The 12,686-nt window shown below is 35.6% G+C and overlaps 1 protein-coding gene across 4 annotated transcripts in view; it reads right to left on the bottom strand.

The window, feature by feature from the left end:
* Cenpk (centromere protein K) overlaps positions 1-12,686 on the bottom strand; it is a 51,152-nt gene that overhangs the window by 19,539 nt on the left and 18,927 nt on the right. For 3 of the 4 annotated variants that reach the window (XM_045138938.1, XM_045138940.1, XM_045138939.1), the window contains 5 exons: positions 12,356-12,438; positions 12,151-12,249; positions 10,865-10,991; positions 9,460-9,513; positions 4,520-5,663 (listed from right to left, as the gene is read on the bottom strand). In XM_045138938.1, coding sequence (XP_044994873.1) covers positions 5,505-5,663; positions 9,460-9,513; positions 10,865-10,991; positions 12,151-12,249; positions 12,356-12,438 — 522 coding nt within the window. In that variant the 3' untranslated portion in view covers positions 4,520-5,504. Of the gene's footprint in view, positions 1-4,519; positions 5,664-9,459; positions 9,514-10,864; positions 10,992-12,150; positions 12,250-12,355; positions 12,439-12,686 lie in introns of those variants that run through there. The other variant, XM_045138941.1, reaches the window with a different exon arrangement.

Raw genomic sequence — 12,686 nt, 5'->3', positions numbered from 1 at the left:
AAAATCCAAACAAAAAGTAGCAGCTAGCTTCTAGTTGCTAGGACAAAATACCCAAGTAGAAGCAGCTCATGGAAGGAAAGCATTTATTTTGGGTCATAGTTTTGAGTGGATGCTTCATCAATGAGGGAAGGCATGGCAGAGCAGGGGCATCTTTATGTATCAAAAGCAGGGAGGGAGTCATCAGAATGAGCAAGTTCTGAATACCCAGTGAGCTGGAAATAACATACCTTCTCTGGCAAGGCTCCACCTACCAAAGGCTCCATCTACTGGGGTCTAAGTAGGAGGTTTAATCCCAAACACTTGAGGCTATGGGAGACATTTTATATTCAAACCACCTCATTCTGACCTTGGTTCCCATAGACTCATGGCCATCTCATGATGCAAAATGTTTACCTTTTTTTTTCTTTGGTTTTTCAAGGTATTTTGCTCTAGCCCAAGCTGACCTGGAATTCACTATGTAGCCTCAGGGTGGCCTCGAACTCACAGCAATCCTCCTACTTCTGCCTCACAAATGCTGGGATTAAAGGCATGCCCTGGCCCTTGGTCTAAATTTTAAAGTCCCCAGCATTCATTACCATCCCATCACTGTTCAAAAGTACAAAATCCATAGTCTTGAGACTCAAGACAGTTTAAGTACGAGTCTTATAAAATCAAAACACAAGTAAATTGGGGGTGGGGGTGGTGCTTGCCTTTAATCCCAGCACTTGGAAGGCAGAGGTAGGAGGATCACTGTGAGATTGAGGCCATCCTGAGACTAGAGTGAATTCCAGACCAGCTTGAGCTAGACTGAGATGCTACTTTGAAAAAAAAATAAAAGCCAATGTATTTTGTGGTAGTTTGAATAGATGGCCCCCAATATATTCAGTGTTTTTTTTATTAGCTTGTAGTTAGCAGCTGCAGCCTGGATCTTAAGGTGTGGTGGTGGGTTTGAGATTTCAATCTAAAGGTATGCAGTGTGCTGTGCTGTATGGCTTGTGCTTTCCTGTGCTTGGTCCTGTGAAAACAGGCCAGCTTCTTCTGCCACTATGGAACTTGCCCTGGATCTGTAAGCTTCAATAAATCCCTTCCTCCATAACTGTGTCTGATTTGGAAGTTTATCTCATCAAACCTGAAGCTGTTTGCTACATATTTCAAACATATAATAGCATAGAATAAACATTCCCATTACAAAAAGAAGTCATAACAAAGCCCAGGCATGGTGGCGAATGCCTGTAATCCCAGCACTTGAAGGGCACAGGTAGGAGGATTGCCATGAGTTCAAGGCCACCCTGAGACTACATAAGGAATTCCAGGGCAGCCTGGGCCAGAATGAGACCCTACCTAGATAAAAAACAAAACAAAACAAAAAAAATTGTAACAGGGAGAGACTGGATCAACATGAGAGAACAAGAACAAATGCCAAATCCAACTCCATTTCTGGCACCTAGGACATGAAATCTTCTGGACACCAAAAGGCTTAGGCAAGTTTCCAAATCTCCACTTGTGCTGCTTGCATTCCAGGCAAAAGCTGCCAGAACCAGAGCCAGCCGCCTTCCATGGAAGGCATCCCATGGCCTTGACATCTCCAAAATCATGTGTTCACTACAACCTATGGTTCATCTTCACAGCTCCATGAAATGGTAGTACAGTGCCTCCATGCAGGAACTACAACACTGCTTTCAGATTACCTCGGTGGCTCCTGGAACTGCAGTTGTATTCACTGACCCTGTTTCCTGCATTTGTCATGCTTCTGAAACTAGTAACGGGTAAGCATCTCCAAAGTTGTAAACTCAGGTGAGATGAAGCTTGACTCTGAGGGTAGGAAACACCTTCAGCATTCTTTCTTCAGGGCCCTTCCTTTCAAAACAATTTTCATTCTTACTAGCTTGAGTCTTCAATAGGTTAGCATTCACCTTCAGGACATCTTTCCAGTTGTCCCAATGCAGAACATGCTGGCCCCTCCTCAATAATGATAATTTCTACTAATTGCAGCTTCAGTGGGCTGAAATCAGTCTCCATCCGTGGAATTTTAAACTTGCTTAAATTTCCTTGTGTCAAAATTCTTTGTATTTTACATATCTTTCTGATATATATTTTCCTCTACAAAACACAACAGTCCATTACTTTAAATTCAACTATGCTCAAGTTCTCAGGAAACACACAGAACTCAAGCGGCTTCCCCTCCAGTAGTGCAAGTTTGGACATATCCTTTCCCCTCTTTAACCTCCTAAGCCAAGCCTTCAGAGTACACACGTCTCTCTGCATTTAAGTCTTTTCAAACTCTAATAAAAAAGGCCCACCAATCTCTGTTTGCAGCACTTCCAAGCTTCAATTCATAATTCAATGTCCTTCCATATATCTTCCAAAAACAAGTTCCAAAAGACCAAAACCACATGTTCAGATCCATCACAGCAACAACCCTACTCCTGGTACCAATTTTCCACAGCAGTTACCTTCTCATTGCTGGGACACAATACCCAACCAAATACAGAGCTTCTGTCAGGAAGGATTTATTTTCACTTGCAATTTTGAAGGGAAGCTTCATCGTGAAGGGAAAGGCATGGCAGAACAGATAGCTGGCTCACATCTTCAACTAGCAGTAGCAGCTGGGAGTCCTCTGAGTAAGAGGTCTAAACATTCAGCAGGCTGGATGAACCTCAAGATCCATCCCCAATAACACACCTTCTCCAGCATGCACTACTTCCCAAAGGTTCCATTAGCTGGGGAATAAGTAGGAAGCTCAATCATAAATACTTGAGGCTACAAGGGATATTTTATATTCAAACCACTATACAAGCATACAAAATGAACAAAAAAAACAAAGCACAAAATGCTAAAAAGGCTATAAGATTACATGGACTGTGTATCAAGACTAGTTCAAGAATAATTTACTTGTTTTTTTTTAAAGTTGAGATCAAAGTTAAACAAGCAATCTTGCTATATAAAGTTTGGGTTAATGAATTAAGCAGGATGTGGAAAATAGACTTGCTAAATAAATGACCCATTTTCCTATAATTTTGAATAAAAGATTTCATAGACAATAGTTCTACCTCCTCTAAAAAATAGTAAGGATCACACTGCTAGAACCATCTCCTCTTCCAAGTAACTTTAAGGCATAAAAGGTGGCTTGTTCCTTCAATATTTACCAGGAGTAGTCTGGGGGGGCATTTTATATATACCATTTGATCTAAAAATATCCTAGTGCAGAGCATGATGGTACACATCTGAGATTTTAGTACTTGGGATGCAGAGGCAGGTGAATTAGCAACACTTCCATACTTGCCTGAGTTACAAAGCAAGTGGTAGGCCAGTCTGGATCTACACAGTGATATCTTGAGTCAAAAAATAAAAATAAATAAATAACAAAACATTTTTTTTTAAGAAAGAATCTTTTATATCCAAGGTTATTCTCAAATTTCCAATCCTTCTACCTCTACCTCCTGAGTTCTGATATTACAGATATGTATTACCACAACTTGTTAATGTGGTGCTGGGTAGGGACTGACCCCAGAGATCATGAATAGTAAGCAAGTATTGCACCAACTGAACTAAAAAATCCCTGTCCCCAAATTTAAAAAATGAGAGTATTTGCATTTCTACAAACATAATATGTAGAAAAGTACTTGCTTACTTAAAAAAGGAGGGCTGGAGAGATGGGCTAATGGTTAAGGCACTTGCCTGTGAAGCCTCGGGACCCAGGTTCAACTCCCGAGGACCTATGTAAAATCCAGATGCACAAGGTAGCACATGCATCTGGAGTTCATCTGCAGTAGCTAGAGGCCCTGTCGTGCCCATTAGTTCTCTCTTGATCTGCTTCTCTTAAATATATATATTTTTTAATTTTAAAAAGAAGGAATTTTGGCAAAGAACTGGGTACTTTGCAGTAAGAAAGCTGATTATAAAAAGCACATGCAATCTTCTAGAAACCTTAGGATACTAAAGAACTTTGAACTCTAATTTAGCCAGTAAATAATAAGGACTAAGTCTTATACTTTCATTTTGGTTTTTCGAGGTAGGGTCTCCTTTTAGTCCAGGCTGACCTGGAATTCACTATGTAGTCTCAGGGTGGCCTCGAACTCACTGCAATCCTACTTTGCCTCCCAATTGCTGGGGTTAAAGGTGTGCACCACCACACCCAGCATATACTTTCTTAATTGACCTACACGTGAAAACCCTTATGCAGTTATAAAATGATAACACAGCACCAACAGGTAGATTTACAGAATTTTATTTACAAACTATTCACAAATTTTATTGGTAATAATTTAAATCAAGGGTAGATTAAAATATGTCATAACACATAATACTCATTACAATATAGTTTGTGATTGCTGTAAACATCAGCTTTTCATAATTTAATTTTTCATTTTAAGTATTTTTAATGTTTATTTGCATGTGTTTTTATGGGTGTGCCAGTGTCTCCTGCCACTGCAAATGAACAACAGATGCTTGGGCCACTTTTTGCATGTGACTTTAGAAGAGTGCTGGGGAATTTAGCCTGGGCCATAAGGCTTTGCAAGCCATAGTCTTTAACCACTGAACCATCTCCTCAACCCCCGCGATTAAAATTTTTAATATTGCTATTCATTTATTTGTGTGTCTGTGTGTGTGTGTGTGCACGCGTGCACATGTGCATGCCAGGACCTCTTGCTACTGTAAACACTGTGCCACTGCTCGCTCCATGTTTGCACCTGGCTTACGTGAGTAGCTTGGGAATTGAACCCAGGCCAGCAAGCTTTGCAAGCAAGCACATTCAAGCACTGAGTCAACTTCCTAACCTCTTATATGCTTATTTTTTTTAACAGATATAGAATTGAGAAAATACATATTGATCAGATTTAATGAATTATTTTGAAATTATACAACTTTCTACAGTAGTTATGACTTAAATTTTAAACATATCCCATGACTAAACTATATAAGTCAGTGGTATTTACCTTGCATGCTTAAGGCTTCTGTCAGTTCAATTCCAAGCACAAGAAAAAAAACCTCTCCAAATAAATGTACTTTCCATTATACACTCTAATTATAAAGATAATAAACATCAAATAGAACTCAAAAGTATTAAAAATAATAGAAGCTTAAAAACAAAAAATTAGCAGTATCATCAATTCACAAAGAAATTTCCAAGGAATACTGAATGAGGTAAGAAAAATATTTTATGTCTAGAATATTTTTATTTGCATTCATATCCATATAGTTTAAAACACCAAAGTACTGAGTTAATAAGAAATGCCCATTTTAAACATGAATAGTTGGCAATACACGTTATTTAAAGGTAAAAAGATGGACAGCAGGCACAGCCCCACAGTTCTGTAAGCCCAGCACTCCAGAGATAGAGGAAGGAAAATGAGGAGTTTGATGCCAGCTTGGAGTACATGAGACTCTATCTCAAAACAAACAAAAAAAGGAACACAGACTATGGCTTGGACTTAAAAAAAAAAACAAAACTCTTTATCAAAGTCATGTGTTTTTTTCATTCTTGAGTGCCAAGATTCCCTACAAGGTGACAAGAGCCCATCATTTTACTGATGGAAGGCTTCTAATCTTATTTGGGTTGGATCTTCTGGATGTCTCAAGGCAATTCCATTACGTAGAATCAGCTCAATGTATGGTGGCCAAAAGCAATCATTAATTTTGACATACGGATCATGTGGCACGTCAAACATTCTATTTATGAGAATCTAGGAAAAAATATCATTCAAACTGTAGGTTACTTGTGAAAAGTCTACATAGCTATCATAAAACAATAAAATTTCCCTCCAAAGACTTTTGACCTCTTTTCTCATTTTTTGACCTCTTTATTGATTTTTAGAAAGACTAAGGTGGACAGAAAAAGCTTTTAAGTAAATTTTAAGTAAATTCCTGTATTTTAACTTCAGGAAAAAAAAAAATTAAACCCAGTTAGAAAACATTTACAATTCTCCCACTTTTCTTGGGATAAAAACTTTTTTTAGGGTAAGTAATCATAAAGATTAAATCTATAGCTCAGTGTCAGAGCCCTTTGATAGCACACATAGGCTTCATCTTCATTATGGTTGGGGGGGGGGTTAAAAATCAACAAAATACACACAAAGTTCCGGAAAAAAGTTAACAAGAACCTCAATATTTTTAGGAAAAAGAATTCATCAATTTTATAGTTCTGTAATTCTTCAAAGTAGTCAGTTTTACCATCAATCATCACTTCTTTTAATTTTACCCAGAATACCTGTATTTTTAAAATTATTTATTTATTTTCAAGCAGAGAAAGACAACTGGTACACCAAGGCTGCTAATGAACTCCAGAAGCATGTACCACTTTGTGCATCTGGCTTTACATGTGCATTGGGGAATTGAACCTGGGTTGTCAGGTTTTGTAGGCAAGTGCCCTAATACTTGGCCATCTTTCCAGCCCCAGAATATCTACAATTAGTTTATCAAAGTTGTTAAAGGCTTACAACCAAAACTTAGAAATTTTTAGTGTTTGATTTAATTAATTATACAGGGTAGCATTTCCCAAACAACATGCCACATGGGTGTGGTCTCTTGTTATTAGGTTCTAAGGCACTAAAAATGGAGATGAACTGATAAAGAAAATGTCATCATAGACAATAGAATTTTACTCAACTGTAAAAAATTAAATTATGTCATTTATAGGGAAATGGACAAAACTAGAGATTGTCATATTAAGCAATGTAAGGCAAACTTAGAATACCTCATGTTGACTCTCATATGTGGAGTCAAGATTGAAATATAAATATGTATCTCTATATATGACATGTATATATGACATGGCATAGTTATGAAGGTAGAAAAAGGTATGAAGGGCAAGGACAGTGATGAAAAATAGAAAGTGATGGAAGAAGAAAAGGCTATTTGAGGGGAAGAGGAAGAGGACAAAGGGGGAAAGACAGGGATGAAAAAGGGTGTTGGATTGGGTAAATAAGAGCACTATAAAAAGATATCTATGAAAATGTCACAATGAAATTCACAATTTCATATGCTAACTAAAACAATTAATAGAAAAAGTGCTGTTACCATAAGAAAGCTCACAGAAGGTCTCCAGTAAGATTAATAAACACCTATCTTCTCCAAGTCCACTGGCATTTGGAAAGGTTTGTCTCAAGAAATAAATATATAAAATTCTTTGAATACCGATATTTTATAGAATGCAGCGAAATGCTAAATGTTTATTACTATTTTGCCTCTTCACCTGCTTCCCAGTTCCTTCATAAATTTTGAAACGAGAAATCATAGCTATTTAGGGATTTCCTCATCAGGTCAGAACTAGGGGCAGAAAATGAACTGTCTGGCCAAGGTTTAAGTGAAAAACATTATTTTAGGGAACATGGAAAGAAAATACCTAATTTATATAACTATAAAGTGATACAAAAGTGAATAAAATTAACCTACCAAATCAGAATTTCAATCTTACTTCACACTATCATCCCAATTTGTGACATAAAAATGTCAACTACCAAGAGTATTCTCATTTCAAGCCTTGTATCCTGCAGCAAGGAAAAAATGGGCCTCACTTTTAGTATGATGTTAAAGTATTAAATATATTTCTGCCTGGCGTGGTGATGAACGCCTTTAATTCCAACACTCGGGAGGCAACAGCAGGATGATTGCTGTGAGTTTGAGTCTACCCTGAGACTATATAGTGAATTCCAGGTGATCCTGAGCTACAATGAAACCCTACCTTAAAAATCCAAATAATAATTATTATAATAATTATAAAAAGAATTAAATATACTTCTACTTTAGAGTGCTTTGTTATTGTAATACAATTAAAAATTTTCTAAGCCAGGGATATAAATGTGGTACAGAAGAAGCCCTAGGCTTTATAGGATGCTTTTCATTTCTAATTGTAATTAATTAAAATTTTAGTAGAAAGAGCTAAATGATTTATTATGTATTAACTTTTTCAATAAATTTAAGTACCAGTTATCTTTAACATAAATAACATGAACTTCAGAAACATTTAATTTTCTAAGTTTTAGATTGTCTTTATAGCATGCCATTAAAAAATTATTCTCATGTGTTTCAGTTAATACTTTTTAATATTTTCCACATAAAGTGACTTTTTTATTAACGTAGAAAAACAAGCTAGGTGTGGTGGCACCCACCTTTAATTCAGAACTCACTTGGGAGGCAGAGGTAGGAGGACCCTGTAAGTTTGAGGCCAGAGTAGGACTATATAGTTCCAGGTTAGCTTGGGCTTGACTGAAACACTACCTCAAAAAAACTAAACAGCAAAAAGTCAATTGTAGTGGTCTATGCCGGTAAGAAAATGCTATAAAGAACAATGAATTTGTAAAGGACCATGAATTTGTGGCTAGCATGGGCTTCACCTAAGCCAGACATGGTGGATCATATCTACTATCTCAACACTTGGTAGGCTGAGGTAGGAAAATTGCTGTGAGTTCCAGGTCAGCCTGGATTAAAGAGAATATAAAAGATAAGCCATCCATGAAAACAGTTTCAGTGTAAGGTGAAAAAACTACAAATATTTAAAGATTCTGGTTATAAATCCAATAAATACCTGTATTTTGATTTCCTAAGCAGCATATTCATTACGAAGAAAGACTGGTACCAAATCTGAGACTTCTATATCCAAGCATGCTTCCTGAAAATACTCTTAAATTTGTCAACATTTATTTCTTGAGGGCACATTAGTGTCTCTTTTTCATTGAATATTTTATTTTCCACACTATTTTTTGATGGATTGCCATATTAAGATTTTCTTAAAAAAAAGTACTTAATATACTTAGTAATCTTGCTGAAATTTAAAAACTTTTTAAATGTGTAGGATACTCATTTACAAAACAAAATAAACGTCAGGCTGGAATTGCTCAGTCTTTCCACTAACACAAAAGAAACATGTCATTTAAGGAAAGCTTTATATCGAATCCTAGTTATTCCTGGTTACTTTAGGGAAAGCTATCACCTAAAAAAAAATCTATCAATACTCTATCATAAGATTTCACTATGCAAATATCAAATAGCATTATGAGAAACTTTTAAAGTCTAGCTTTAACAAATTTAAGGAATATGAGTAAGGGTTAGGCTTTAATTTCATGTTCTTTTAAAAACTGACAATATTCTCTCTAACGCTACATAGAAAAAAAATTACCTTTATACTAAAGACAAATTTTAAAAATATTTAATATAACCTACACAAGACCATCATAAGAGGAGGAAAAGATCATGACATTAAAATAAAAGACTGATTGAGATGGGGAGGAGATATGATGGAGAATGAGATTTCAAAGGGAAAAGTGGGGGGGAGGGGAGAATTATTACCATGGGATTTTTTTTTTATAATCATGGAAAATGTTAATAAAAATTGAGAAAAAAGTAATATACATTGATAAATATCTAATAAATAATCCAACAATTTTAATAGTATTTTTGAAGTCTGAGGATAATTGTTCACCAGTGACTTTTTATAAATGGCTAGATCTAAGCCAAAAGAAAAAAGTGACAAACTCTCCTTACCTCTAATATTTCATTCAGTGTTATCAGCTGTGCTGTTGATTCTTGAATGTTTTTCTTTGAAAGAAATGTAAACAACAATTAACATAGGCAGAATATTGAACTATATAATAAGATTTAGACTATATTTTACTTGCAACATTCCATAGTAACTAAAGTCAAAGTCATAATTAGATGATGTAAGAAGAATTCTGAAAGTAATAACCTTATTTAGATTCATAATTTAATTTAGATTCATAAATGTATAATGTAATAGAAACATCTTCTACAATAGTGGTAACTTTTTTATTACAAAATGCAACTCAAGGGCAAGTGAGATGACTTGGTGGTTAAGGCACTTGCCTGTTGAAGCCTAAAGACCCAGGTTCGATTCCCCAGGACCCACATAAGACAGATGCACAAGATGGCACATGGGTCTAGAGTTTGACTGCAGTGGTTAGAGACCCTGGTGTGCCCATTTTCTATCTGTCCCTCTCTCAAATAAATAAATTAACTCACATTATCCATAAATGTAACATAACTTACAATAAACATATAATTGTTTTATGCTTCTTTCCTAAATAGTTATGCTTAGTGCTATAATAATTAAATCCTACTGTTGTGTGTGGAGTATCTTAAAATGTTATATGCTAAAGCTGTGACTATATTTGGAAATAAGGCCTTAGTTAGGTAATTAATTGTCAAATGAGGTCATAAGGGTACAGGCCCACCCAAAATAACACCTTTTTTTGAGGAAAAAAACTCCCTGAAAAGTTGAGGCTATAAAAGTTGAGGCTATAATGAGAAGTTGTATTCCATAAGTCAGAAGCCCTTACCAAGAAACAGTGGGGAAATAGAACAAAAAAAACAATGGTGACAAGAACTTTCCCTAGAAGACACAAGTACTAATGGATTTTCTGTATGTGTTTTAGACATTAAGCAATACTGTTATGAGCACATTACTCTTTTTTGGGGGGTAGTTTTTAATACACTAAACTATTTTTATCATCATATGGATACATAAAATATATTTAGTCCCTTAGCCGGGCGTGGTGGCACACGCCTTTAATCCCAGCACTCGGGAGGCAGAGGTAGGAGGATCGTCATGAGTTCAAGGCCACCCTGAGACTCCATAGTGAATTCCAGGTCAGTCTGGGCCAGAGTGAGACCCTACCTCGAAAAACCAAAAAAAAAAAAATATATATATATATATATATATATATATACATATATATATATATATTTAGTCCCATTTTATTGAAGGATCTGGCAGCTTTTAATATTTTAGTAAATACAAGGTGATGAAGGTATATTTGTGCACATGTACCCTTATGTATGTCTTCAAGATATGTTATACACTTTGCTTTGCACTTACCTAAAACAATTTTTCAAATATAATAACCTACGTGAATGTCTTCTTAAAACTTACCCGTTTCTTTTTAATATTTCCATGTGGCAGAGGAAAATGGTCTTCTAGAAACTTGCCCAAGGTGATCAAGATTTTCTCCTTGAATTTCTTAATGCTAATTATTTTAGTTTTCAGCTCATTAAGGATTCTATTAAAAAGAGAAATATCTAATAATATACAAGTACACATGTGCCTGGTTATTCATAAACTTGTTCAGAAACTAGTGAAATTCTATTTGATTCAACCAAATAACTTGCTTTATGAAAATAGTGGGTTTTTGTTTGTTTTTGTTTTTTTGAGGTAGGGTTTCACTCTAGCCCAGGCTGACCTGGAATTCATTATGTAGTCTCAGGGTGGCCTCCAACATGGTGATCCCTCCTTTGCCACCTAAGTGCTAGGATTAAAGGCATACTCCACCACACATGGCAAAAATAGTATTTTCTATAACATGAAGAGAACTAATAGTACAAGTTAAGCCATTCATAAAAGTTTACATAAACTAGGGCTGGGAAACTGGATCAACAGGTAAAGTGCTTGCTTGCAAAGCCTACTGGGCAAGGTTCAATTCTCCAGTACCTACATAAAGCCAGAAGCACGCACCTGGAGTACAGTATAGTGACTGATGCTCTGACGTAATCATATACTCTCTCTTCCTTTCACCCTCCTCACAAATAAATAAATAAATAAATAAATTAATTAATTAATTAATTAATTTAAAGTTTATACAAACTAAAAGCTGGAAAAGCTCATAATTTCTGATGTAATCTTCCTTTTTAATCTACATTTCATTTAAAAAATTACCTTTTCAAAAAAAGTTTCTGCCAGGTGTGGTAGCACACACCTTTTAATCCCAGAGTTCGGGAGGCAGAGGTACGAGGATCACTTTTAAGTTCGAGGCCAACCTGACACTACATAGTAAATTCCAGGTCAGCCTGGACTACAATGAATAGAGTGAAACCCTATCTTGAAAAACCAAAAATAAACAATTATATAAATAAGTACATAAATAAAAATAACAAAGCATAACATAAAAAATAAGAAAAGGTAGGGCTGGAGAGATGGCTTAGCAGTTAAGTGCTTGCCTGTGAAGCCTAAGGACACCGGTTCGAGGCTCGCTTCCCCAGGTCCCACGTTAGCCAGATGCACAAGTGGGCACACGCGTCTGGAGTTCGTTTGCAGAGGCTGGAAGCCCTGGCGCACCCATTCTCTCTCTCTCCTTCTATCTGTCTTTCTCTCTATGTCTGTCGCTCTCAAAAAAAAAAAAAAAAAGTTTCTATTTTAAAAATTGAAAACACAAAATTAGTTACCTTGATTCAGAACATGTCCCAACCTGATTTTTCAATTCACCATGTAATAAATTAAGAGATTCCATTATTTGTTCCTGTTCATTCAACCACTGTTGCTCCCTTTAAAAAAGAAAAACAAAAGAAAACATGCCAAGTAAAACTTTAAATGCCAACTCTAAATTTACCAATAATGAAGGGAATTATAACATATACATATAACATATACCTTTCTAAGTCTTCCTTTAACTTTTCATTCTTTGACTGAAGAGTAGTTAGTACCATTTCAAGATCTTGTCTCAATTTTTGGAACTAAAACAAAATAATTCAAATCAATTGCTTAGTCTTTAATCTTAATATGTTGTTCCTAAACAGTAGTTCAATTTGTACCCTGCTGTAAGATAATGTAATTCAGAGCCAAAATAGTAAACATTCCTACCAGGAAGACTTTCAAGACAGGTAGGTGCAAAGTATTTGGTGATATTCTAGTATTAAGATATAAAATACAAGAAGTCTGAGACACATATTTAATTTCAAGCCGAAGTTAAATTAAGTGTTTT

The sequence above is a fragment of the Jaculus jaculus genome, chromosome 20 (genome assembly GCF_020740685.1).
Source record: "Jaculus jaculus isolate mJacJac1 chromosome 20, mJacJac1.mat.Y.cur, whole genome shotgun sequence".
NCBI classification, from domain to species: domain Eukaryota; kingdom Metazoa; phylum Chordata; class Mammalia; order Rodentia; family Dipodidae; genus Jaculus; species Jaculus jaculus.
Note: the sequence above shows the minus strand (reverse complement) of the source record. Positions and strands in the feature narration are given on the sequence as shown.